The sequence below is a fragment of the Doryrhamphus excisus genome, linkage group LG5 (assembly GCF_037039965.1).
Source record: "Doryrhamphus excisus strain RoL-2023G ecotype Guam linkage group LG5, RoL_Dexc_Guam_v1.1, whole genome shotgun sequence".
Classification (NCBI taxonomy): domain Eukaryota; kingdom Metazoa; phylum Chordata; class Actinopteri; order Syngnathiformes; family Syngnathidae; genus Doryrhamphus; species Doryrhamphus excisus.
The window spans coordinates 17,541,102-17,567,440 of record NC_136361.1 but is presented as its reverse complement, the minus strand read 5'-3'; the positions used below and the strand labels follow the sequence as shown (position 1 = coordinate 17,567,440).

At 43.0% G+C, this 26,339-nt stretch overlaps 2 protein-coding genes across 4 annotated transcripts; both read left to right on the top strand.

Annotated features, from left to right (window-relative positions):
• The first annotated feature begins 190 nt into the window (after positions 1 to 190).
• On the top strand, positions 191 to 11,379 carry znf384b (zinc finger protein 384 b). 3 transcript variants are annotated; one of them, XM_058052864.2, is made up of 11 exons: positions 216 to 678; positions 2,544 to 2,611; positions 2,867 to 3,101; positions 4,059 to 4,172; positions 5,754 to 5,881; positions 5,966 to 6,057; positions 6,546 to 6,770; positions 9,511 to 9,678; positions 9,761 to 9,839; positions 10,032 to 10,190; positions 10,347 to 11,377. In XM_058052864.2, the coding sequence occupies exons 2-11, from the start codon at positions 2,549 to 2,551 to the stop codon at positions 10,701 to 10,703; spliced, it is 1,620 nt and encodes a 539-aa protein (XP_057908847.2). In that variant the 5' UTR covers positions 216 to 678; positions 2,544 to 2,548; the 3' UTR covers positions 10,704 to 11,377. The 3 variants fall into 3 exon arrangements, with proteins under 3 accessions (XP_057908846.2, XP_057908847.2, XP_057908848.2); XM_058052863.2 differs by having other exon boundaries at positions 191 to 678; positions 10,032 to 11,379; XM_058052865.2 differs by lacking the exon at positions 6,546 to 6,770 and having other exon boundaries at positions 238 to 678; positions 10,347 to 11,376.
• Positions 11,380 to 12,028: 649 nt separating this feature from the next.
• Positions 12,029 to 20,042, top strand: gnl1 (guanine nucleotide binding protein-like 1). Its single transcript, XM_058052862.2, has 12 exons — positions 12,029 to 12,165; positions 12,821 to 12,965; positions 13,297 to 13,433; positions 13,546 to 13,697; positions 14,013 to 14,084; positions 14,985 to 15,177; positions 15,240 to 15,338; positions 15,425 to 15,607; positions 15,681 to 15,859; positions 16,922 to 17,105; positions 17,210 to 17,350; positions 17,499 to 20,042. Exons 1-12 carry the CDS (start codon positions 12,093 to 12,095, stop codon positions 17,759 to 17,761), a joined length of 1,821 nt encoding a protein of 606 aa, XP_057908845.2. The 5' UTR covers positions 12,029 to 12,092; the 3' UTR covers positions 17,762 to 20,042.
• The last annotated feature ends 6,297 nt before the right edge of the window (positions 20,043 to 26,339 follow it).

The following is a 26,339-nucleotide window of genomic DNA, read 5'->3' as shown; positions in this document are numbered from 1 at the left end:
ATACATGTTTATTATAATTAGCATCCATACAAGATCATTTACAGAGCAATTCAATGTGCTTCACGTACATAAAAAAGCAATACGGAGTAAAATTATTTTTATCGGAAATATCAGTGTCATCAAATTAAACAAGGATAATTGAGTAAGAGAAGACACACAAAAATTGATATATAGTCTAAGAAAAAAAAACAGATGAAAAAAGTAGATTTATTGGAATGTCTTTATAATATACAAGAATTCTTGAAGAACCACAGTACATGAATGCAGCACTTCACGTAATTATGCGATATAACCGAGGAGATAAAAATGATAAACATTCAATTACAGGTCATGTTATAAATTCTTAAAGGTCACAAAAATGCAGGATAACTGAGTAAAAAAAATGAAAACCAGGACTTTTAAGCATCTCTTGTTTAAAAAGAGGTGCCATTTTGTTACCGGAAGTGATGTCACGACGTTGCACTCCTTTTGTCTGACGACCTCATCCGGAGGAAGTAAAGCCCAGTCTAGGCAGTCGCTTCATCGGAGAAAAAAAACTAAAAAAAAAAAAAAAAAAAAGAGGGAAACGAAGTTCCATCGGTTTTGTGGGAATTATCGACACATTATATCCATTGTGTACAAATAGTGGACAACAATCGGCGTTAGGCGGGAGGAAGACGGAGGAGTGGACGGTAACCGGTAAGCTTTTCTTCACCCAAGTGTGTGCTATTTGTTGCTACATTTGCATGACTCTGCAGGCGCCTCACTCACTGTGCTACCGGAAGTGTGTGTGGACCTTCTCTTGTTTTTTTCACCCCTTCGTACCTTTTTTTCTTTTTTTTTTTGCTTTTTATTTATGGCTAGCACCCGGACACCATCGAACACACACACATACGCACAGGTTTAGTGTTGGTTGCTAACTATGCTAATCAGCACGTCGGGCCTGATTAGCTAACCTTACAAAACAAATGGCTTTTGGACTAATTATTACCGATATTTTATCTAATCTGCTATCGCTTTTCATTATTTTGCATATAGGTTCCTTGTATAGCTAACACTTCAACAGTCGGTTTACTATTATGTAATAAACAGACAACACAAATGTGTCTGTCTTATAACATTTATATGATACAAAATATAATAATAATGTGACAGTGGTGGACTTTCATGTTCTACCTCCTTGAATATTAACCCTTAATTAGATTCCAGTTTTCATTTTCAAGCTGTCTTGAGTGAATATAGGTCAAAACACTTTATAATTGTCATCTGGGTTGCTCGTAAAGTAGACGAAAATAGCAACACTCCACAAAAAACAACATGTTTGTGACAGAAAAATGCCCTAAATTCCATTTTTGATCCTGCATTTATCCGAACATCCTAACACCTTTTATGTTACAATTTTAAATTTCTTCTACTAGCTGTCAATTTTTACATTTTTATATTTGGCGCTAAGGTTTCCTATTCAAAGCATGCAGCAAAATTGTTTCTGCAAGGTTAACTTGTTACTGACATGAAAGTGTGCATTTTTTTTGTGTGTTTGTCATCGATTTGGTGAGCGGCATGTGAATGGAATGGCCTTTTTTGTCATTATACAAGATGTACAACGAAATTGGAGAGCTTCTCTTTTCAGTGCATTAGTCAAATTTAAAAATAAGAATCACTTGCTCCATAAGTACGACACACTTGCAGCCCTTCTGACGGCCCTACTACCTCTACCTAATGGCCGTGGCCAACAAATTTCTCAAAAAAATGCAGAGCCTATGCGTGTGGTAACGCATATATGTCAACAAACTCATCCCCAAAATGTAGTTAAAACGTGTAATGTATATTTCTTTGTGTCCGGAGCCTAGTTTTGGTCGGATTTTGGTGCTGAAAGTTAAGTAAAGAGTTTGGCTTCTCGAATCAATTTGTGTTCAAAAGTATAATATATTTGCATCACAAAAATGCCTCAATCAACAACCTGATCAGCTTTATGCAAAAATATGTTGCACAGCAGATGGAAAAGGGCAGTCATACCAGATACTGACACCCACGGACCTTCCCACAATACATTTTGGAGTGGCCTTTTACTGTGACCAGCCTGAGGCACACCTGTGCGATAATCATGTTGTCTCCTCAGCATCTTGATATGCCTTATCTTATCTCGGCAGTGCTCACAAACGCAGATGTGTGAACAATAGTCAGCCAATCGTCAGCCAATCACAGGGCACATATAGACAAACAACCATTCACACTCACATTCATACCTATGGACAATTTGGAGTCGCCACTTAACCTAGCATGTTTTTGGAATGTGGGAGGAAACCGGAGTACCCGGTGAAAACTCACGCATGCACGGCGCTAACCACTCAACCGCCGTGCAGCCCTGTATAATAATGTGATACATGTATATATGTATATTGTTGCTAGATTTAAAAGTGTGTGTTTAAAGACCTTGTAAGGGTTAATGCCTATTTTGTACTACACAAAGCAGCAGGATAGAAACATCCAAATTTATTTATCTATTTAGGACTGTGTCATGTTGTGTTTACATGCCTTGATGGTATGTCATGTTTTATTTATAGGAATAATGGAGGATTCTCATTTTAACTCATCCTATTTCTGGTCTCCCATCCCTACTGTGCCAGGACAGGTATGGCAGATATTTGTTTACTTGATTTTGTGTACATTTGTATTTTGTACATGGGTATATTTGTGTACATTTACCAGTTCAACTCATTCATAAAAGCCTGTTAAAATGCAGCGGTACCTCCAAAGTGAAACACAGTCTATCCGAAATGTAAAAAAGTAACGTTTTATTACATTATTACATTATTTAGTGACCAGAATATTAAACTGCACAATCACACGAGAAGCATCAGTGATGTAAACGCAGACATGCTTGCAGATTGAGAACGCCGTGTTCCTAAACAAAGTGAAAGAGCAGCAGGAAAAGAATGCATCCTTTCCTCCGTCCTCGGCGTCCCACTACCAAACCGCTCTACTCACCATCCCGACTCCTGGGGCCAAGACAGATGGAGGCGGCCATCCTGCTGCTGCTGCTGCTGCACATCTCCACCCGCCACACAGCAGCCAGAACATAACAGTGCTGCCTGTCCCCTCCACTGGCATTATGACAGCAGGTAGGTCTTGTTCTCTTTCTCCGTTGTTGTTTTCCACAACAACTAATTGGAGCTGGATTATATAGGAGCTGTCATTGGTACCGTGAAAAGACACACACTCCATTAGGTAGAGACTGATTGCCATTACAGCTTCTAGAACAAGGGTCGGGAACCTTTTTGGCGAAGAGAGCCATGAAGGCCAGATATTTTAAAATGTGTATCTGTGAGAGCCATACACATTTTTTTTAAACATTGAATGCAATAAAATGTGTGCATTTTTATGTAAAACCAACAGTTTTAGATAATGGGCTCTAATTACGTAGACCAGGCACACTACTCCACGCCAATGGGGTGTGGCCAGCACACTTTCGTGAGCAGCGCAGTGTCTAATAATAAATCAAATACTTGTTGCCATTAATACAACTTCTGCTGCTGCATAGTTTTGCACCGTACTCCGTAGACGTATTTCATTCTTTTGGCCATCTTCGTCAGAAGGCTTGGTTCTGCAGCTTTAGCTATTTGACTAAAGGAGGAAAGTTTACATTTACATATTTTTTTGACATCTCAATGACCGAGGTAGACTACAGCATTACCCAGTAATAATCAAGTTTTGGTGTTTGACCTGGAAAATATCATCAGGAAAGATAGATATGGTCGGTCGTATTGCAGCAGAATATAGATGGACGACTTAAAATGCATAAGAAAGTTGTTGATTTTGAATATTATTTTTAACAGTCATTTCTGTGATGGTTTACTTTAAAATGTTAGCAAAAATAAATTTTTATTGTGGTAAGAAATGCTTGAGAGCCAGATACAGTCATCAAAAGAGCCCTACCTGGCTCCCGAGCCATAGGTTCCCTACCTCTGTTCTAGAACAACACCAATAAAAAGCAATATCCTACCTCTTAACATTAAATTAAACTGCCTCATGTGAAAGCAGTTCATTTTCTTTTTTTTTTGTGTGTGTGTGGTGTGCAGCGGGTCTCGTCATCACCACTCCACAGGGAACTTTAGTCTCCCCCACGTCTTCGCAGTCATTTGTGTCAGCGCATCCCACAACCACCATGATCGTCTCTGCTGTTCATTCTCCAGGTAAAGCACACAAACATATTAGAACATTAATTTTCTACCGCTTATCCTCACAAGGGTTGCGGGGGGTGCTGGAGCCTATCCCAGCTGTCTTCGGTTGAGAGGCGGGGTACACCCTGGACTGGTCGCCAGCCAATCAAACTCTACGTGCTGGCCGCAGCCAATAAATTTCTCAAAAATTGCGTAGCCTGTGCGTGTGGTAACACATATATGTCAACAAACTCATCCCCAAAATATAGTTAAAATGTGTAATGTATATTTCTTTGTGTCCGGAGCCTAGTTCTGGTCGGATTTTGGTGCTGAAGAAAGTTAAGTAAAGAGTTTGGCTTCTCGAATCAATTTGTGTTCAAAAATATAATATATTTGCATCACAAAAATGCCTACTAGAAAAACAATCAGACCTCACTAATCACTTGGCGTTATTTTCTCTGCTGTCGTATCATTTCGTGATCCCACCTGTCTATTGTTACGCACATTTGCCTCACCGAAATCCGACCAGAACTCTGTTCAGGATACAAAGTGGGGAGTGAGTTGCTGTTGACAGACTGACAGACAGTCATATAGACAAACAACCATTCACACTCACATTCATACCTATGGACAATTTGGAGTCGCCAATTAACCTAGCATGTTTTTGGGATTTGGGAGGAAACCGGAGTACCCGGAGAAAACCCACGCATGCACGGGGAGAACATGCAAACTCCACACAGAGATGGCCGAGTGTGGAATTGAACTTGGGTTTCCTTGCTTTGAGGTCTGCGCGCTAACCACTAGACCATTGATGTTATAACATTCATTCATTCATTTTCTACCGCTTTTTCCTCACGAGGGTTGAAGGGAGTGCTGGAGCCTATCCCAGCTGTCTTCGGGTGAGAGGCGGGGTACACCCTGGACTGGTTGCCAGCCAATCACAGGGCACATATAGACAAACAACCATTCACACTCACATTCATACCTATGGACAATTTGTAGTCGCGTAATTAACCTAGCATGTTTTTGGAATGTGGGAGGAAACCGGAGTACCCGGAGAAAACCCACCTATGCACGGGGCGAACATGCAAACTCCACATAGAGATAGCCGAGGGTGGAATTGAACCCTGGTCTCGTAGCTGTGAGGTCTGCGCGCTAACTATAGATATTATAACATGTTAAACAAATATTATTAACATATGTGATTTGTTTGGTTGATTTTTATTACCTCTTGGCGTGTGGCTTTTGGCAAGTAGACTTTTTTTTATCCGAGAGGAGACTGAGGGCAGCAAAGTAGACGGTGTGGAGTATTATATTGTCGGGTTGAATGCATGGAGTATAATACAGATGTCTAGAACTAAGGATAGTTGCCGGTTTTACAAGTGGGTGAGCCATGATGCACTGATAAGTACTGTGCAGTGGAAAAGGAGGACTAGTTGTGGTACACTGTTTAAAAGGAGGACTAGTTATGGTACACTATGTTTAAAAGGAGGACTAGTTGTGGTACACTATGTTTAAAAGGAGGACTAGTTATGGTACACTATGTTTAAAAGGAGGACTAGTTGTGGTACACTCTGTTTATCTCAACCTGCCTTCTTCGATCCTATCCCCAAGACAAAAAAGAAGCGGACGGAGCGCCCCACGTAGTGGTGATGCCGACGCCCTCCAAACGAGGCCGTAAGAAGAAGAGCGCGGGCGGTAACGAAACCGTCATACTGGCTCATTTAAACCCCGGCGGCCAGGTAAGACGGCATGCGTGTTGAAAGCCGGAATGCAAGACGACGACAATCCTGTCACGTCAACAATGCGACTTTGTCTATGTGCAGGTGGCATCTCTGCAGCATCACACCAGGGACCCATATGACCTCTCCAATGAGGACGAGGAACCTGGCTTGAAAGATAGCACCAAAACATACAGGTATGATGTCAAAACGGAATGAAAAAAAGGGCATCCTCATGCTTGATTTTTGCGGAATGCAAGCGCACCCTCAGTTAGACGCTTCAGTAGAGCTTCACTGCATGTCGGGCCCAGGATGCGCCTGCTCTGTAGCTCGTTCTTGAAACACAAATAAATCAAAACGCAATTTGTGCTGCACACATAAACTGCTGCTTCCTCTACATGGCATGCCCTTTCAGTGTAGCGCATTTTAGTATCGACTTCCCCCTCTTCTGCTTTCACTGATCTTTCCCTGACTTCATAAATTTTATCTTTACCCCCCTCCCACCTCCCTTGTCTTCATTAACTTTTATTCTGTGCCTTCATATTCTTTCCTTCGTTGTTGTCATTTGGCTTCCTTTGTCTTTGCATCCCCTCTTCCGTACATACGTCCACTTCCTCCTTGTGCTATCCACCACCCTGCCTCCCCCCACCCCCCCTTCCCATTTCTGTGTCTCTCCCGCCTGTAGGTGCCGGATGTGCGCGGCGACCTTCTTCAGTAAGTCTGACATGCAGATCCACTCCAAGTCGCACACAGAGGCCAAACCTCACAAGTGTCCGCACTGCGCCAAGTCATTCGCCAACTCCAGCTACCTGGCCCAGCACATCCGCATCCACAGCGGGGCCAAGCCTTACACCTGCTCCTACTGCCAGAAATCATTCAGGCAGCTCAGTCACTTACAGCAGCACACACGGTACTGCAGCTACCCCAATCCTACATGTATACCACCCACCCACCCCACTCCACACCAACCCACCCTTCCTAGAGTGCAGTGGAATGCATATTGTGCATATCACAATGCCATTTAGATGTTGCATGGTGTAGCGCCTCCCTGCATTAGATGCAAATGACTCCAAAGTAGGGATGGGCATATTAATAAGTCAGTTAATTCATTGTTAAAAATTCTAAAAAAAAAAACAAAAAAAACTCTTGGGAGTCCAGGATAGGATTAAGATGTTTTAGGTACTTTTACTGTGTTATTTTTTTTTTATTTTGACGTCCTGTGATGTGACACATTACAAAAATCCCACTAAAACCTAAAGTTGGAATAAGGAAAATTTTATTTATATTTTTTTTTTTACTGGAAAAATACCTTCACATTTGTAATGAACCCTTTTATAACTTGCAAATGCAAATATTAAATGTATACAGTGGATCGCGTTCATATTTGCAACTGAGCATTTGAGCGGGTAGTCCAGAAACTGGAAGGTCAGTTGTTCGATAATAGTGGCTCTTGAAATTTGTTATTTTTTACATAGCATTTAATGTGATGCTAACCCTAAACACTGTAGTCATTCCTGCCATGTAGTATTAATTAATGGGAAAATACAGTATATACATTTTAATGACAATAAATTGTTTGTAGTTTTGCCCATATTTAAAAAAGGAACAATTTCTCCTCATTTGCTTCACAGGAAATGCTCCAAATGCCCATCCCTACCCTATCCTACTCCCAAGTACAGTCGCCCCTTGTTTATTGTGATTAATTTGCTCCAGACCTGACCACGATAAGTAAAAAGTAGGATTCAATAATGATAAATGCAATATTTTGGTAGTTATAGCATAAATAACCCGTTTCTGACCTCCTGAAAACAATTTTAACATTATAAGAGCTCTGCAAACATGAAATAACAGCCCTATAGTCACCTTTATATTTTTCGCGATAATAAGACATAACTCACACATTAGCAATGGAAAATTTCCTTGTAGTACTTTGTATCAACGACAGATGTGAGGCTGACACGACAGATTGTGTTAATTCTAATGCACAGGCTGTACTTTAAGCTAAGCTACTGAGCTAACTACAGAGTGATTGAAAGGTAACGCCTTATTTAAAAATATTTATAATTTATTCATATGGTGTAACGTATGTAAGTAAAAAAGTATATATTAGCTATATTTATAAAACTTCATACAATGCACTTTCTTCTCATGTTCATTTCTTGTAAGAAGTTCTGAAATAAAGTACTTAAAAATAGGGAGTTACTTTTCAATCACCCTGTTGTTAGCATCCAAGTTATTTATTTTAAACATAAGAAGGGATTTGAAACTTAGTGGGGAAGATGGACAAACTAAAAAAATGTACCACTTCCACACTGAATGGGTCCCATAAATCATGCATTAGTGGTGACTGCTCTTTTGAAAATAGCTTGTAATAGATGGCACTGTCAACATTTATTTTATTTGTGTGTTGGTCTCTTTCCTGACTGCATGCTTTCTCATCCTCCCTGCATGTGCTTTCCTCTTGAAAACGTCACCATTTAAACCCAAATGTGTCTGTCATTTAAAACCCTTTCATTGGTTGTTTAATGCTATCCCCCCCCACCGCAATAATAAACTCCTTTGTCTGTGTGGAGCAACATTGTGTTGCCCTGCTCTGCTGTAGCGCCGCTCATTCATTCTTCCAGGGTGCCGCATCCGTAGAACTGTTTGGATTTGATCTGTTTGCACAAGTCCAATCATGCATGCACATTCTTTACATCTGCTTTCTAAAGCTGTGCACACACATGGGAGTCGCAGGCACGATCTGCACACTGCCACCCCACCCCTTGTATGTATGTACAGTCGTAGCCAAAAGTTGATTTTGGCGCCAACTCAAATTTTGTGTTTGACTAACTTTGCCGCTTGCTGTTTTTTGTTTTTTTTTCTGTTTGTGGTTGACATTGCTTCTATTGTGTTGTAATAAGCTGTTGAATTACTTTTCTAAATATATAGTATTGGACTTGAAGAAGAAGCTTTAATTAGATTTTTTTTTAGTACAGATTATGAAAAAATGATTTAAATATAGATACTTGCTGATGCTGTTAAACAAGAAAGCCAACATTGCCAAGTGTACATTACGTATTCCTTTACCATTACTGTAACTGCTGTAATTATAGCCAGAGTATTTATGGAGCAAATACGCAAACAGGGCAGTACGCCAACTTGGAAGAAGAGGCTGTTATTTCCCCACATTTGAAAAGTCAGGTCTATAACAACGTAACAATTATAACATCATAACAACAAACTATAATTTTTTTTAACTCTAGTATGGATTTAGCTCTCTTGGACAACACAGCAGCAACAGAACCAATGTTGTAATAGCTGTAAGGAGCATGTAACATGCATGGGTTTCACACTAATTATGCAAAGGTAGATAAGGCATGATAAACACAGCTACTGCCATCTCATGTAGTTCATAACATACATCAGGAGGTTGCCTACAGCCACAGCTGTTAATGCAAACAGTTTTTGACCCAGCGATAATTCGAAACTGCAGCAGTTGTTTGGTTTTGTAGATAACTCAACCGGCAATAGAGAATTGGTGTATTTACATTAATTAATTTCAGTGTAACTCATACAGTACTTGTTGGTAATTGGTAACATTGAAACGGGGAAAAATAAATTCCCTCCATATGACCCATAAAATGTCTTTTTTTTCCATGTTCTCTCAGCAACCACACAGAGTCAAAGCCTCACAAGTGTCCACATTGCACCAAGTCATTCGCCAACTCCAGCTACCTGGCCCAGCATATCCGCATTCACACCGGAGTGAAGCCTTATTCGTGCTCTTACTGCCAGAAGAGTTTCAGGCAGCTTAGCCACCTTCAGCAGCACAACAGGTAAAATACTCGTCACTGGTGGCGTCTCGCTGTGTCTATTCTGGTCACGCTGATGACCAGTGGTGTTTGTGGTTTTAATCAGGATTCATACTGGAGATCGGCCGTACAAGTGTACACAACCTGGATGCGAGAAATCCTTCACGCAGCTCTCAAATTTACAGGTGGGGGTAAAGTTCTCGAGTGAAATATGTACAGTGTCTCTTAAAATTGAGTACACCACTCACATTTTAGGAAATGAATTTTATTCATATTTTAGTCATATCCTAAAAAAGGGTGTACCCACTTTAGTGAGATACTGTATTGTTTTCTTTTTACACGACAATTTACAAGACCTTTTCCAACTTTGCTCATAGTCCCATCGACGTCAGCACAACAAAGACAAACCTTACAAGTGCTCCAACTGCAATAAAGGATACATAGACGCAGCAAGTCTGGAGGTGCACATGTCCAAACACACAGTCAAGCACGCCAGGATCTACTCTTGCGGCCTGTGCAACCGCACGTACACCTCAGTAAGACCAATATCCATTTCTGAAGAGAATTCCTACATGAGTCACTGCCAATGGCCTCACTGGCATCAGACTCCTGGCAGCTACTTTACACCACCGTGTACTACGTGTAGTCATGTGTCCACTGTCTCCCCTCTACCTGTCCTCCCCTCACCCCAGGAGACGTATCTTGTGAAACACATGGAGAAACACAACCAAGGGCAGCTGAGCGCACCGGACGCTCCAGAGGCACAACGGAACCAAAACCAGTCTCGCGGGCAGCCTGGCGCTCAAAACCAGGCGGAGGGCCCGGACGGCAGGTCCGGCCGACCCGGAGTGGGTGGAAGCGGACAGAGCCAAGGCAGCTACCCCCAACCTGAACCCCTCCCATGCCCGTTTGACCTACACCAGTATAAGACGGTGTCTGCCAGTGACATCCAGTACAAACCAGTCACCGTATCGGACCTTTCTTCCCATAAGGACCTCTGCCTGACTGTGTCGTCATCCAGCATCCAAGTGGAGCACCTCAACTCTTAAAAGATGGAGGACAGTGTGTTAACGGATAGAAGCAATACTCACATGAAATAAGAGCTTTTTGGAACTGTGCCTGGAATATTTCTTTTTTTTTTTTGCAAACAGGACAAAGAGCCCGATAAAATGTTTGTGTGGAAAGGCCGCAATAAGAACATTAATGGTCCATCACAGTGATGGTTTTTAAAATGGAAAGAAACAAAACGAGAGTGGCTTCTCTTTATTGTTGGTTTATCACCTTCTTCTGCTCTTCCACACGAGTACAGCCACGGCTCATAACCATGTTATGCTCCTGAAAGTATTTGTAATGCTTTTTACATCGGTGTTATCACCTTTACACAATGCTATAAAAAAGGGACAATGTGGTTATTTCCTTTTTTCGGGAAATTAAAATTATGTAGATACTTACGGCCAGCTGGTAAAGTGTGATGTGTGTTTAAAAAAAGGTTGCATATCTCCCATTATATATATATATATATATATACATATATATATACACCCAATTGCAATTCTTACATTGTAATCCTATCATTCTGCTTATGGTGTATGTAAGTTTGTCTTGCTATAATACTTTCAGAATATTTGTAATGACGTCTTTACCGGACACACTTGCACATGTGGATATGTGTTTTTGATAATAATAAAACTTTGGAAACCCTATTTTTTTAATCAACTTTTATTCTTTGGTTTATACGTTTGGGATTGATTGATGTTCGAAGAGTGTACGCTGATTTACAGAAGGCTTGTGAGCGAATACGTCAAACAATCGTGTGATTGAAGCTGTATTGACGCCATATTTTATGTATGCGTTTAGAACTTAGCTAGAAAGCAAACAAAAATGCTCTGTTTGGAATGAATGTTCTGAAAATGTACAGCTATTTATGGAACGCTTGTGGTGAAACTTCACATCCGTCAAACGGTCGTTGGTAAAGGTGATTGTTTGATGCTTAATTGACGACACAGTTATGCCCGTTTCTAACTTTCGCTAAACCAAGCGATCGGCATTTCTGTTAAACTAATTCCCACAGCACTTGAACGCAGCATTATGAGGTGTTTACAAAAGTGGACTTCACTATTAAACTCCTGTGCGGGGGGTTGTACATTCAGTTATATTTACCGTTTTTGCCGCATGTTGTTTATAAATACGTATACGGATGTGCCAGCTTTATCGACAGAAACCCATTTGTGATCATATTTGATTAAAATTCAAATACTCGAGCTTGGTCGATTTGCGAACATCGTAATGGTTTCGTCCTACATTCTCCGCAGTCTGCAGTAAATATGGCGTCACAGAAAAGTAGCCAGACTCTAGAAACTTCCCCTCAGTAAACACAACTAACGAAGAGGACACTAACAACCAAAATTATTTTTGTGAACACATATATTTTTGTAGGTATGCCCAGGAAAAAGCCATTCAGCAACAAGCAGAAGAAGAAGCAGCTGCAAGTCAAACGGGAGAGAAAACGAGGTAAGGTGTTAGCTTGTTAGCATTAGCCGTTAGCCGATTAAAGTTTCAAATAATGCCGCTTGATGTTGTTCTTATTACAGTGACAATTTAACGCTTTGACTCGGGTGTGTGGAATTTAAGCATTGGCGTGAATGTCGCTTGTTGCGGTAGTCTGCTGTCATTGTTGTTACATCATTACAACTCAAAGGTATCGGTTAGCCTTATTTAAGTGTAGGGAACTGTACCATATATCCCTTAGTCCAACTAGATCTCTCTTTAAAGTCACTATCACAAAGAGTAATTGAAAGAACATACTAGTTGAAACACGCATGTTAAATACATATCTTATCTAAACAGCTCCCTTTTAATGCGTGCCAAAAACTATAGATTCCTACGGTGGCCGATAACGTTCACAGGAATGCTCCAAATAAAAAAAAAACAACAAGACATCAACACTAAACACTGTTCTACTTAGCATAGGTAGCCGGACCTATGCTATGGTAATGTTGACAATTTTCTTGATTTTAGCAATGTTGCTGATGGTGTTGCTTTAATGGTGCTGTTAAAGTCCATTATTCCAAATGGGGAAAAAAAAACAAAAATATTAGATGTGTTGAGAAGTAATAGTATCATTTGAGGGCCTGTTGTGTTATCTTTGCCATTCTCATTTCATTAGGTGACACTGGGTCCGGGCCAAGTAGCCGTAATGCCAGCGTGGAGCGAGGAGAGCGCCAGTCGGACACATCAGACAGCGAAACCACAGACGTCAGGAGAATAAACCAGCAGCCCACCAGCAGGGAGGGGAGATATGATCCCAATAGGTGAGTTGCTGATGTAATTAGCCGCTGTTAATTATAACAGATCATGGCATAAAGGGTGGAAGTAAAAACTTTATAAATAAAGTAAATTCAACTGACTTAGCAAGACTGGGGGTGTGTTAAGGCTCCTTATTATGTTGGAAAACTATGACACTACCACCACAATATTCCTGCCATTTAGACAATAAATGCTGTTCATTCACTCATTTTCAGAGGACAGTAATCCGTACCGATTGATATTTCTTAAGAGTTTTTTTCCCCTGCATTCGGAACATTATTGAAGAAGACAAAAGAAAAGTACGTAAACTTAAGTCCTTCTCTTTCATCTCTCAAGATTCCGTCTACACTTTGAAAAGGAGAGTAAAGAGGATGTGGAAAAACGAAAGAAGATCGCCCGGGAGAAGATTCTGCAGCCCGTCTCGGACAAAGAACTGGAGATCGGCATCAATGACATCTACCCTCCTGAGCGAGGTTGTGCTGTGTGTTTTTTTTTTTTTTTAAATACTCATCACATGACTGCCACCTAAAGTGAGTAGGGATTAATAAGTCCTTGTCTTTACACCATGAAACTGGATTATTCCAGGCCTGGGTTTCCCACGGCGGCCGCCCTGGAACTACGAAATGAGCCGCGAGGACTTGCTAAGGAAAGAGGAGAGATCGTACAGGCAGTATCTGGATGAGCTGCACCTGAAAAACCCACCTGGATCTCTCAGCCACTTTGAGCACAATCTGGAGGTATAATACTGGCGCTTTTGTTAGATCTCCTGGCACATTGGAATGATTCTGTCCACTGTAGCATATTTTGCATGTTTACTAGCACATACATCTATGCCATATTGTCCTGGCTTTTGCACAAATCTGTAACAGATTGTAGGATATGCGAGATGAGAAGACTTCATTCTGTTTGTTATGAAGGGTGTAGTTAAAGAAGATGCCAGCAGATGGCAGAAGTTACTCCACCACAGCAGCTCCTCACTGTTGTTGTTCTTCATTCTGATGTGGTTTATAGTCTTACTCATTCTCCCCGCTTGTTTGTTGTCTTTCTTTCAGACATGGAGGCAGCTATGGCGAGTCTTAGAGATGTCCGACATCGTCCTCCTCATCGTGGACATCAGGCATCCGGTAGGTACCTTTTTTAATGAATGAATAAACCAAAGCCAGGCGAGTGGTTCAGGAGGAGGGATTCATAAAAGAACAATCCAGGTCACTTGTACACCACAGGCATTCATTCATTTTCTACCGCTTATCTTCACGAGGGTCGCGGGGTGCTGGAGCCTATCCCAGCCTTCTTCGGGCGAGAGGCGGGGTACACCCTGGACTGGTCGCCAGCCAATCACAGGGCACATATAGACAAACAACCATTCACACTCACATTCATACAATTTTGAAGTCGCCAATTAACCTTGCATGTTTTTGGAATGTGGGAGGAAACCGGAATACCCGGAGAAAACCCACGCATGCACGGGGAGAACATGCAAACTCCACACAGAGATGGCCAAGGGTGGGATTTAACTCGGGTCCCCTAGCTGTGAGGTCTGCGCGCTAACCACTCTACCGCCGTGTAGAACTTCAGGCATAATAACAAATATTGTTATAAGAACGGGCGGCACGGCAGTCGAGTGGTTAGCGCTCAGACCTCACAGCTAGGAGACCAGGGTTCAATTCCACCCTCGGCCATCTCTGTGTGGAGTTTGCATGTTCTCCCCGTGCATGCGTGGGTTTTCCCTGGGTTTCCTCCCACATTCCAAAAACATGCTAGGTTAATTGGTGACTCCAAATTGTCCATAGGTATGAATGTGAGTGTGAATGGTTGTTTGTCTATATGTGCCTTGTGATTGGCTGGTGACCAGTCCAGGGTGTACCCCGCCTCTCGCGACCCTTGTGAGGAAAAAGCAGTAGAAAATGAATGAATGTTATAAAAACAGGTTTTATCATATTTGTGAAAGCATAACTTTGAGGACAGCTTCATTGTAAATGTGTGCCAAAGTGTCTCTTATCTCCTACATGTGTACACCCCCCCAGGTGCTACAGTTCCCCCCTGAGGTGTACCGCTGCATCACAGGTGAGCTGAAGAAGCAGGTGGTGCTGGTGCTGAACAAAGTGGACCTGTGTCCCCCGCCGCTGGTGATATCATGGAAACACTACATGACCTCGCAGTTCCCCCAGCTGCACATTGTCTGCTTCACCTCTCACCGCGGACAGTCGTACAGCACAGGTAAGCATGCAGTGTGGCTAGTAAGTAAGAACAATTACAGTACTGTATGTTGGCGAAAACAGTGCTGCAGAAAAAGCGGATGAGGCGGAAGGCTGACTGGAGTCATGCTGGAGGACCCACAGAGATCCTTAAGGCATGTCAAGATATCACAGCAGGCAAAGGTTAGCATAGCGCTGTCTTGTTTAAACATCTATTAGCATGCCATGCCTGCATGATGCTCTCATTTCGTTAACTTCTCTGCACGCAGTCGACCTGTCCAGCTGGGAGCAGAAGATCCAGGCGAATGCCGTTGCCGAGCAACTGGACGGGGACGGGCCGGACGAGGATGCAGAGTCGGTGCTGGTGGAGCATCAAAGCGATAGCGCCATGGAGATGAGCAACCCATCACAGGAGCTCTACAAGGATGGCGTTCTCACTCTGGGTTGCATAGGTCTGCGTGACGCGCACTTGTTTAGAAGATACTTTTTCACTTGAAGTTCATCAATACAATTTTTATTTTGTAGGCTTTCCAAATGTGGGCAAGTCATCTGTCATCAATAGCCTTGTGGGGAGGAAGGTGGTGAGCGTGTCACGGACCCCAGGCCACACTAAATACTTCCAGACCTACTACCTCACCCCGACTGTCAAACTCTGCGACTGCCCCGGACTTGTCTTTCCTTCCCGTGTCGACAAACAGTTACAGGTACAAGTTCATTCATTCATTTTCTACCACTTTTTCCTCGCGGGGGTGCTGGAGCCTATCCCAGCTGTCTTTGGGCGGGAGGCGGGGTACACCCTGGACTGGTCGCCAGCCAATCACAGGGCACATATAGACAAACAACCATTCACACTCACATTCATAACTTTGGAGTCACCAATTAACCTAGCATGTTTTTGGAATGTGGGAGGAAACCGGAGTACCCGGAGAAAACCCACGCATGCACGGGGAGAACATGCAAACTCCACACAGAGATGGCCGAGGGTGGAATTGAACCCTGGTCTCCTAGCTGTGAGGTCTGCGCACTAACCACCACAGGTACAAGTTGTTCTCTCTTAATTTGGAAACATTAAGCCTTTGAGGTTTTTTAAACTAGTTTTGATTCTTTCGGCTCTACAGTTATACAAATTTTGCACCTTGCAAAACATGTGCCACTTTAGAAAACTTGGTGTGGCATTTGGGTGCGAGCACTTGGCAGGCTGTGGTGAGTTTGAGGCTCGTGATGTGATCATGACCAACCCACTGTACTTGCAAGGGTGGGGAGCAAAATACCGCCTCAGTACACATTTGAGAGCATGCACTATGTAGCACTGTTTTTGTTGTGTGCGGGGCTGCGTCACTTCTGACCACACATGTGGTGGGTGCACGTCAGTCTCTGCACTTCCCCAGTTTGCCTGTCCAATGAGCGCGCTCTGCTTGTTTGGACTGTGTAGAGGTGAGCGGGTGCATAAATAAATAAATGCATTGTGAAATACAAAATGTGAGTTGTGGATACGTGGGTATGTTCTGGTAAAACAAACATATTGGCTTTGTTTGGCTATTTGCGATTTTCATTTTCTCTCACAAAAAAAAAAACCTTGTTGACCCCTAATATAGCCAGTAATACATTTAACACTCATGGATGATTGGATCGGTGTCGGCACCATAAAACCCTGATCAGAACATCCCAACTTAAAAGTTTTCTCAGAAAAGTGAAGTCCCCACACTGTCATTTATTGGCCTTTTGTTTTTCGTCCATCCCTCTTCTACTGTGTTCTCTTTTCCTAGATCCTGGCCGGCATCTACCCGGTGTCCCAGCTGCAGGAGCCTTACAGCTCTGTCGGTTATCTGTGTGAAAGGACCCCCTTCCTCTCTGTGTTGAAGCTCAAACATCCCAATTTACAAGACCTTGGCACCCAAGGAGACCAGAGTCCCGAAGAGCCCCCGTGGACCGCTTGGGATGTTTGCGAGGGTGAGTCCTACATCAGTAGCCATACTACTGTAGTGTACTGCATTTGTTTACATTATACAGTATTATGATATTGGTATGAGACGATCTTCTACGTTGATCTCCAGCTTGGGCTGAGAGGAGAGGATATAAGACAGCCAAAGCTGCTCGGAACGACGTCTACCGAGCAGCCAATAGCCTTCTGAGGTTAGCCACCGACGGGCGACTTTGCCTCTGCCTCAGACCGCGTGGCTACAGCTGCCTGAAAGGTAGAAGCTCTGTTGTTTTCAACCTGAACAATGATTTGGAGATTTGGAGCTGCCGTACCATCGGACCATGCACCCAGCAACTATAAAACTATGTTAAATAAAATAAACTGTATGTTTATTTATCTAATTCACTCTGTAATCTTTGCAGAGCACTGGGAAAACCACACCGACATCCCGGAGATCTTGGCCTTGCAGGGAAGGACATCTGAGGAGGATGCCGCAGGAAAAAAGGACGATGAAGAGGATGGCGAGTCCAGCACTGAGCCCGAGGAAGAGAGAGACCGGGACGCGGACGACGACGATGACGGCGACGAAGACGAGGGGTTTGGACAGGCAAGGCGAAAGGAAAATACGAAGCCCAGTCTAGCTGTTAACATGTTTAATGTCCTCCGGGAGAATGACTGTGAGTGACGGAACAGGGATAAACAGAGAGGAAAAGTATCCTGATGCTTCCCGGATTGACTCGTTACACTCCTCTTTGTTTCTTCCCCCGAATATGCATTCCTTCTCATTTCCAAAATAACACGTCCTTCTCCCTATGCTAAGGCTACAATTGTGACTTTGTATTGGCCTGAACTCTGCAGGAAAAAAAGCTAGTTAGACCTGCATGCCTGCAGATACAGTACATCACCATGGCTTCTGCCTCCTGCAGTTCAATAAGCAGCCACTAGATGGCACAAGGTACTGAACAAAAACGAACAAAAGATACCTGTACCAGAGGTAAACAAATCATAACAAAAGTGGGGGAAAAAATGCATAATTGAGTCAATATTTGCAAAACATTATTTTTCTACTCCATGCTGTGCCTCAGCTCTGCACGTTCATGCACAAAGCTTTCAGTAGTGGTGGGGGTTTGTTTTGCAAGACAATGTACAAAAAAAACAAAAACACCAGTCTGCTGTCGGGTTGGTCATTTTACAATGATCAAGTGTATCCAGTGCAACTGATTGCTGCAGCAATGAATGCGAAATGAAGGTCAGTACTTGACTGTCACCAGTAGAGGCGCTGATGATGCAGTGTTGTAACAACTTCAGCAACTTCTTTTGAGTACATAATTATTCAACATCCACTCTCGGCCAGCTCTGTGTGCAGTTTGCATGTTCTCCCCGTGCATGCGTGGGTTTTCTCCGGGTACTCCGGTTTCCTCCCACATTCCAAAAACATGCTAGGTTAATTGGCGACTCCAAATTGTCCATAGGTATGAATGTGAGTGTGAATGGTTGTTTGTCTATATGTGCCCTGTGATTGGCTGGCGACCAGTCCAGGGTGTACCCCGCCTCTCGCCCGAAGACAGCTGGGATAGGCTCCAGCACCCCCACCCACCCACGACACTCGTGAGGAAAAAACGGTAGAAAATGAATGAATGAAAGTATTCAACTTGAACTGAAGCTGATAAATGTGACAACACCCCATCAACAGCGACTCTACTGGTTCCAAATAATATGGAAATGCAGTCAAATGGCCATCTATCATTCTGTATACTGACACGTGACCTCATGAGCTGACATGCCAAATAATGCACACATTAGAAGTTCCTTGTCTGTAAGCTGTCATTCACTGGATGCACTTTTTATTGCTGCTGGTATAGTTTAAAAAAAGAATGGCAGGATACAACAACATTTCATACTCAGGTAAGCAGAAAACCAGTATTACCAGTTTGATTCTCTCAAAACAGAGAGTATAGTGTTTCTGAGAGTTGCTGTGGTCTTTTTGGTGTGGCTTTGCACCGTTGGCAGGACGATGCAGGATCCTGTGTTTCTCAATGAAGCCTCACGTGTTTGAAACTAGTAAGAATTTGGCTGTACAATCATTGCCTGCGTTTATCCGCTAATGCTTTTTCGTTCCAACAAAGCACTTCAAGGAAGTATTCAGCATTAATGGAGACATTTTCTTAGTTTTGTATAAGCCCAGCATTTCAGCAAAGAGTAAAACAAAACTCCAGTTTTTTTTTCCCAAAACGTGGACTTGTTACATTAAGTGCACACAACCGGAATAGGCAGGCACGCCATTATGGATTCTTAAAAGCTGTCCCTTATATTTACTAATGACACTGACAGGACAGTCCTAAGTGTGAAGGCTGGATGCTTGTTCATAATACCTGCGGTATTCCTTCTTTCATTCCCAGCATCTCTCAACTGGACTGCTTTATGCAATAAAAAAAAATAGTCCTCTAAGCCATCTTGTTATTTGTTTTTGCGTTATCCTCCTAAAAAGCTTTGGGCTAATTGCACATTGGAAATCAATCAAGTAATCCTTGTTTTGCTTAACTGCTATACAAAGTGGTAACTACGGTAACTACGGATGCTTTTTTTTTTCCTCTGTTTTCCTGAAAAGTTGTGCCGAAATCATTTATTGCATAATGCTGCCAGGAAAGCAAACAACCTCATCGGCGCAGCTAACACCATCTCTGATACAACAACCGCTCTCCCACATGTCATTAAAGCGATAACAGATGACGTCGTGAACTTTTTCCCTCTTCTCCGTGTTGACGCCAGAAAGCCTTTTAATCGGTGAGGAAATCTTTGATGAGCTTTGTCACATTAATTACCGCTGATAATCTTCACTGTTAGTAAAATGGAGCAGATGCAGGAGGCTCACATGCTAAAACCGCTTTATTGGCCTATTGCAGATGGCTGTTTGTAACAGGTAGATTGGAAGAAATGAAGACAAATGGATTGTTCTGATTGGCCAATTTCAGGTATTATAGAACAGCATATAAGTTAATATTTACCATACTCAATTCATTCATTCATTTTCTACTGCTTATCCTCACAATGGGGTGCTGGAGCCTATCCCAGCTGTCTTCGGGCGAGAGGCGGGGTACACCCTGGACTGGTCGCCAGCCAATCACAGGGCACATATAGACAAACAACCATTCACACTCACATTCATACCTATGGACAAATTGGAGTCGCCAACTAACCTAGCATGTTTTTGGAATGTGGGAGGAAACACGCATGCACAGGGAGAACATGCAAACTCTACACACAAATGGCCGAGGGTGGAATCGAACTCTGGTCTCGACTCACGCCATGCAGCCTAGTTAAAGTACATAGGGAACCAATAGTAGAAATTGAACATGAATTTCCACAGTGACGCTTGCATTTTGAGGATTGTCACTAACCGGTTAATTCCACGTATTCCGCTCTTCCTGTGAAGAGACAATCTGGCCACAGTTATTATCTCATTATGTTAATTGAGCACCACTCTGCAGACAGTCAGACAATAATCATCTCCATAAACAGTATTTACGGTCTACACGGGGGTGGAAACTCCCTCATTTTGCATCATTCACGTGACGTGCCAACTCGTATGGTTCTCATCCGTGGCTCTTTTCTGACTAGATCATCTCCAAAAGACATCTGGAAATGTTTCTCATTGTTTGATTTTTCCCCCAGCCAGAACCCCTGAATGTTGCGGCCCTCCAAACCTAGATAGCAGTAATCATATCCAGACGCAGGACCCCTCGACGTACTGGTGCATGACATCACTTCAAACATTATGTACCGTGTTGAAGGTTTTTGATTTGACTCAGACATGCTGTCAAATCCATGTATTTTAGATTTGATCCTTTGACCTCTTAAAGCTCCATATGGACTCGGTCTGCATGACTTCACTGTACACACTTTATGACCCACACGCTTGACATGTGGCTGACATCAGTCAGTGGATTCATGAGAAGTGAAGCGCAAAAACAGTCTTAGCGTTGGCACACACCGACCGAGGCAGGTGAGATGCTGTTAAGTGGGAAGTGTGGAAGCGAGGAAAGGACACAACGTCAGGGTAAAGGAGTTCATTTTCACGGGAACAGACAGGCTAACAAGAAGAACTGTGACAGTTGGTGAAGGAAATTGAGACTGTGGCAGGTCTCCTATCTGTGTGGCCTGTGTGTTAACCACTTAAAGAAATCTGAGGTTGAGTTTTATAATATAGTTTATTTGACTATACTTAAAAATCATTAGTTCAGTCAACTTAAAATATCTAGTTTCAGATAAGGTTATTGTGTGAAACTACTTACAATAATGTTCTTTCAACAAACCATTTTTTCTGTGTACTATTGTCCGAGTTATACTTGAACTAGAACAATAGAACAAACATCATCATCAAATGTATAAACCTTAGCAAGCATCATTCATTCATTTTCATTTTCAAATTGGACTGGTCGCCAGCCAATCACAGGGCACATATAGACAAACAACCATTCACACTCACATTCATACCTATGACCAATTTGGAGTCGCCAATTAACCTAGCATGTTTTTGGAATGTGGGAGGAAACTGGAGTACCCGGAGAAAACCCACCCATGCAAACTCCACACAGAGATGGTCGAGGGTGGAATTGAACTTGTGTCTTTTGGCTGTGAGGCCTGCATGCTAACCACTCGACACTGTGCAGCCTTTAGACATTCATTCATTTTCTACCACTTATCCTCATTAGGGTTGCGGGGTACACCCTGGACTGGTCGCCAGCCAATCACAGGACACATATAGACAAACAACCATTCACACTCACATTCATACCTATGGACAATTTGGAGTCGCTAATTAACCTAGCATCTTTTTGGAATGTGGGATAGAAACCGGAGTAGCAAGCATAATTTCAAGGTTTAAAAACATCCCTGTTTTGGCCTCCATCTCCTCCTGTCGTTGATGCTCTCCCTCAGATTCTTTTGTAAGATTTTTATTTTATTTTATATTTAGTTGTATTTGAATTTTCTATACTGTGATTGCAGCTTTTGAACTGTCCTGGAGTGCTGCGTTGTGTAGCAGTGGGCTGACCTCAGTTGGCTCAGCATCTCCTGCAGGAGTCACACATACGCATGATTGATGGGGTACCACTATGCGAAAAAATAACTGTAGTATAGTAATAGTGTTCTGAGTACAAATATACTGTACAGTAATGGTAAAAAAAAAAAGACATTTGATTTTCGTGAACATGCAAGGTTAAAAGGTAAGGCGTAGATTTGGGATTCGGACCAAGTCATTGGCCATTTCTACTGTACCTGTTTGTGCCCTCTGTTTGCCAACTTGAGCCCATGTGTCATTTCGCTATTTTTATCACCACTTCTCACTGCATTGCAATGGCACTCATTCACACCCTTCCCACTTGAACAACCCCGGCCCTTCATCCCCACTCCAACCCATCCATCCATCCATGCATCCATCCATCCATCCAATCAGCCCCAACTCTCACTGCAAGGAGCCTACACAGAAAAATACAGGGATTAGATTAGTCAGAAAGCTGGTCAGGCTTTTGTTACCATGGTGACAGTGCACAGTGAATGTTTTAGTCCGTCTTTTTGTGCTTTCTATTTGAAAATCAACTGTATCACAATAGAGAACCAGGAAGTGGCCTACTGGCATACAAATGGCTAACAAAACAATTATTACCCCCCCTTTTTGTTGTTAGCAGTTACCGAGCCTGGAGATGAGCTGAAGACCGTTCACTGAAATGGGACACGTGAAAAGGAAGGGAAGCTGCATCATGGGAGGGATACATTGTATACCGAACAGTTGTGGAGGAGCCTCCCAAATGCCATAGCATAGGCAGTAGCCCTCCACACTGTCACATGTGTGTGTGTGTGTGTGTGGATGAATAGCGGGGGGATTTCTTACGGCGAAAGAAACCCGAGACCACCACCCTCTTCTACTACTAACTCCAACGAGGAAGCAGAAGCACAAGTGCACTGCTGAGAGGGTCTCTAGGGACAGGACGACTGTGTGAAGGGTCACCAGGGTGGTGGTGGTGGGCATGTATAGTGGGGGGCAGAGGAGGGTGCTTCCCCCCCCTGACAGCAAACATCCAACCCCGTCATGTCTCCCCCTCAGCCTCCTGCACAGCATTCTCCTGACAACAGTGAGATCATCATGCTGCATGCAGCTGCGTGATTGCCAGATACAGCAGCACAACATTCATCATGGCTGCTTTACATGTCATGAGGATGGAGTACTGACTGAATACACAAAACACTACAAAGGCTCACTAATTATTAGTAGAGCAGCAATTATACAGTGCTAATCAAAATTTTAAGATCAGTTGAAAAATTGCATGAAAACGGGACATTGATGGGTGGAACAAATCCTGACAAAGTGTGTGCGACAGTGAGTGCTCCTCCTCCTCCGGCAGGCAGTTCAGACACATTAAGCTAGCCAGTAGATCATGAGCTGCCAGAAGCTCCTACACCAGGGGTGAGCAAACTACGGTCCGGGGACCACATCTGACCCGCTAAGTGTTTGAATACGGCCCTCCCGTTCTTTGCAAATTATTTAATTTAAAATTAACATCATGGCTTCAGCCTTTTGATGGTTTAAGTAGCTTTTTTTTAATCAATTTGGTTATTTGATGTGGTTAACTGTTTACAAAGTGCTCCTGAAAAAAGGGACACTTTTACATATACAATAAATCCAGGTGGACTGTTACGTGTAAAATGACATCAATAGTTTGGCCCTGCGGCACGGCGGTCGAGTGGTTAGCACGCAGACCTCACAGCTAGAGTTTGATTCCACCCTCGGCCATCTCTGTGTGGAGTTTGCATGTTCTCCCCGTGCATGCGTGGGTTTTCTCCGGGTACTCCGGTTTCCTCCCACATTCCAAAAACATGCTAGGTTAATTGATGACTCCAAATTGTCCATAGGTATGAATGTGAGTGTGAATGGTTGTTTGTCTATATGTGCCCTGTGATTGGCTGGTGAGGTGACCAGTCCAGGGTGTACCCCGCCTCTCGCCCGAAGACAGCTGGGATAGGCTGAAAAAGCGGTAGAAAATGAATGAATGAATTCGCATGGAGTTTGGCCCTGGAACAGATCATTTTTATTTTCATGTCTTCAACTTTTAGAGGTTTTGCAGTACGAAATAGTTAGAAATAGTTGATTTAGTTTATGACATATTATGGGAAAGTGAAAAAATGGCCTTCAAAAGTCCACACCAAAATATAATGCATTCTTTCTTGATTTTTGTGGTGCTTGGCCATTTTTACACTTCCTTCTCCGTTTGACGGGATAATATTTCCAATATGCATTTGCACTTATAATTAAAACACAGATGCACCGCTTCTAAACATGGAATAAGAATGGGATGAGCTGAGAAAAAAAAAGAATCTAAATGCGTGTAGCTGACACCCTTGTACTTTCAAAACACCCGACCCAGGAACCACCTCAAAGGGGAGGGGCAAACTCTGACCCCTGTGACCTCTTGACACCTTTAGCGCCACTCTGAGATGTTCTCCGAGGGGGTCGATCAAACGCAACCCCACTGAGAAACATGAGGAGGAGGTGCATGTAAGGCCAAACACTATACCTACCACATAGTACTACGGAACAGAGGTCGCAAACTCAACTTAAAAATAAATATCCGATCTTCTGTTTATTAATAACCGTTGAACATGAATGGGTTCTTCACAACTCCTTACCAACTCCTTGTTGCTGAAGACCTGGCGGTGGTTTCCTGTTACACAGACAATGGGAGTGTTTCTGGCTTCCCAGCATGCCTTGAAACACTTGTTTTGTCAACAGTTGCTAAAGTTACGCGTTTAGAGTTAACACAGTTGTCTATTATTCTCCACAGTAGTAGTAGTAGTAGTAGTAGTAGTAGTAGTAGTAGTAGTAGTAGTTGCCCTATGTGTGTTCACTTACCTGATACATGTTGTGTTGTCATTTTGGGTTTTTACAAGACAATTATCTTTGGTACTCGCATGTATTTTCAGCTATTTAGACAATAATGGTTGTGTGTTGACTCATTTTCAGTGGATAGTAAATCTATATTAGCTGTACACTCACTACTGTAAAGTATACACAAGTTTACTTTCTATAGTATTGTTACTTGACCAGATATATTGTCATAGAAATTGATACTGAATGTATGTTTAAAACGGAAGAGTGGTTAGCGCGCAAGCCTCGCAGCTAGGAGACCCAAGTTCAATTCCAGCCTTGGGCATTTCTGTAGAGTTTGTTCTCCCCGTGCATGCGGGTACTCCGGTTTCCTCCCACATTCCAAAAGCATGCTAGGTTAATTGCCGGATAAAATCATCATGGGCTGCACGGCGGACGAGTGGTTAGCACGCAGGCCTCGCAGCTAGGAGACCCGAGTTCGATTCCACCCCTAGCCATCTCTGTGTGGACTTTGCATGTTCTCCCCGTGTATGTGTGGGTTTTCTCTGGGTACTCCGGTTTCCAAATACATGCTAGCTTAATTGGCGACTCCAAATTGTCCATAGGTATGAATGAGAGTGTGAATGGTTGTTTGTCTATATGTGCCCTGTGATTGGCTGGCCACCAGTCCAGGGTGTACCCCGCCTCTCGCCCGAAGACAGCTGGGATAGGCTTCCGCACCGCCGCGCCCCTCGTGAGGATAAGCGGTACAAAAATGAATATACCACAAGTGTCACGTGCATAAGTACGTATTTAAACAAGCACAGACTTGAACGTATTCTGCATGGCCATTTCCTGGTTTTGGACATTCCCAGTGAAAAGAAGACACACGAGAAGTTTTAGGGAGAGGATGGTATGCTAGGCATGTAGTTTTCCGCTGCTTCCCAACATACTGCAAGCTTGGCATTCTGGGAGTGATCTGTGTTGTCCTGCACAGCTGTCAGACACAAGATTTCTACCCCCCCCCCAACCCCCCACCCAACCCATGTGTTGGGTTGTCCAATGACAAACCTCGTGTTTCTGAGGTGGATACTTCCCTTTTATAATGTAGCTGCTTCCAGTTTGATCGGATGTTTTCACTTTTCTCTGACAGGTGATACATTTATGTAGTTTATTTTCAAAACACAACTTGAAAAGAAGGCTGCACGATGGTCGAGTGGTTAGTGCGCGGGCCTCACAGCCAGGAGACCCGAGTTCGATTCCACCCTCGGCAATCTGTGTGTGGAGTTTGCATGCGTGGGTTTTCTCTGAGGTTTCTGGTTTCAAGCATATTGGTGGAAGCATTGTGGTCTGAACCCAATTGACCATCAGTGTGAGAGAAGGTGGAAGAATGCAAGGTGTC

Excerpts from the sequence above, each read along its gene's own strand:
- znf384b (XM_058052863.2), top strand. The coding sequence starts at position 2,549 with ATGGAGGATTCTCATTTTAACTCATCCTATTTCTGGTCTCCCATCCCT. Across the intron at positions 5,882-5,965 it reads ATTTAAACCCCGGCGGCCAG|GTGGCATCTCTGCAGCATCA; the intron begins GTAAGACGGCAT and ends GTCTATGTGCAG. Across the intron at positions 9,679-9,760 it reads CACCTTCAGCAGCACAACAG|GATTCATACTGGAGATCGGC; the intron begins GTAAAATACTCG and ends GGTTTTAATCAG.
- gnl1 (XM_058052862.2), top strand. The coding sequence starts at position 12,093 with ATGCCCAGGAAAAAGCCATTCAGCAACAAGCAGAAGAAGAAGCAGCTG. Across the intron at positions 14,085-14,984 it reads TCGTGGACATCAGGCATCCG|GTGCTACAGTTCCCCCCTGA; the intron begins GTAGGTACCTTT and ends ACACCCCCCCAG. Across the intron at positions 15,608-15,680 it reads TCTCACTCTGGGTTGCATAG|GCTTTCCAAATGTGGGCAAG; the intron begins GTCTGCGTGACG and ends TTTATTTTGTAG.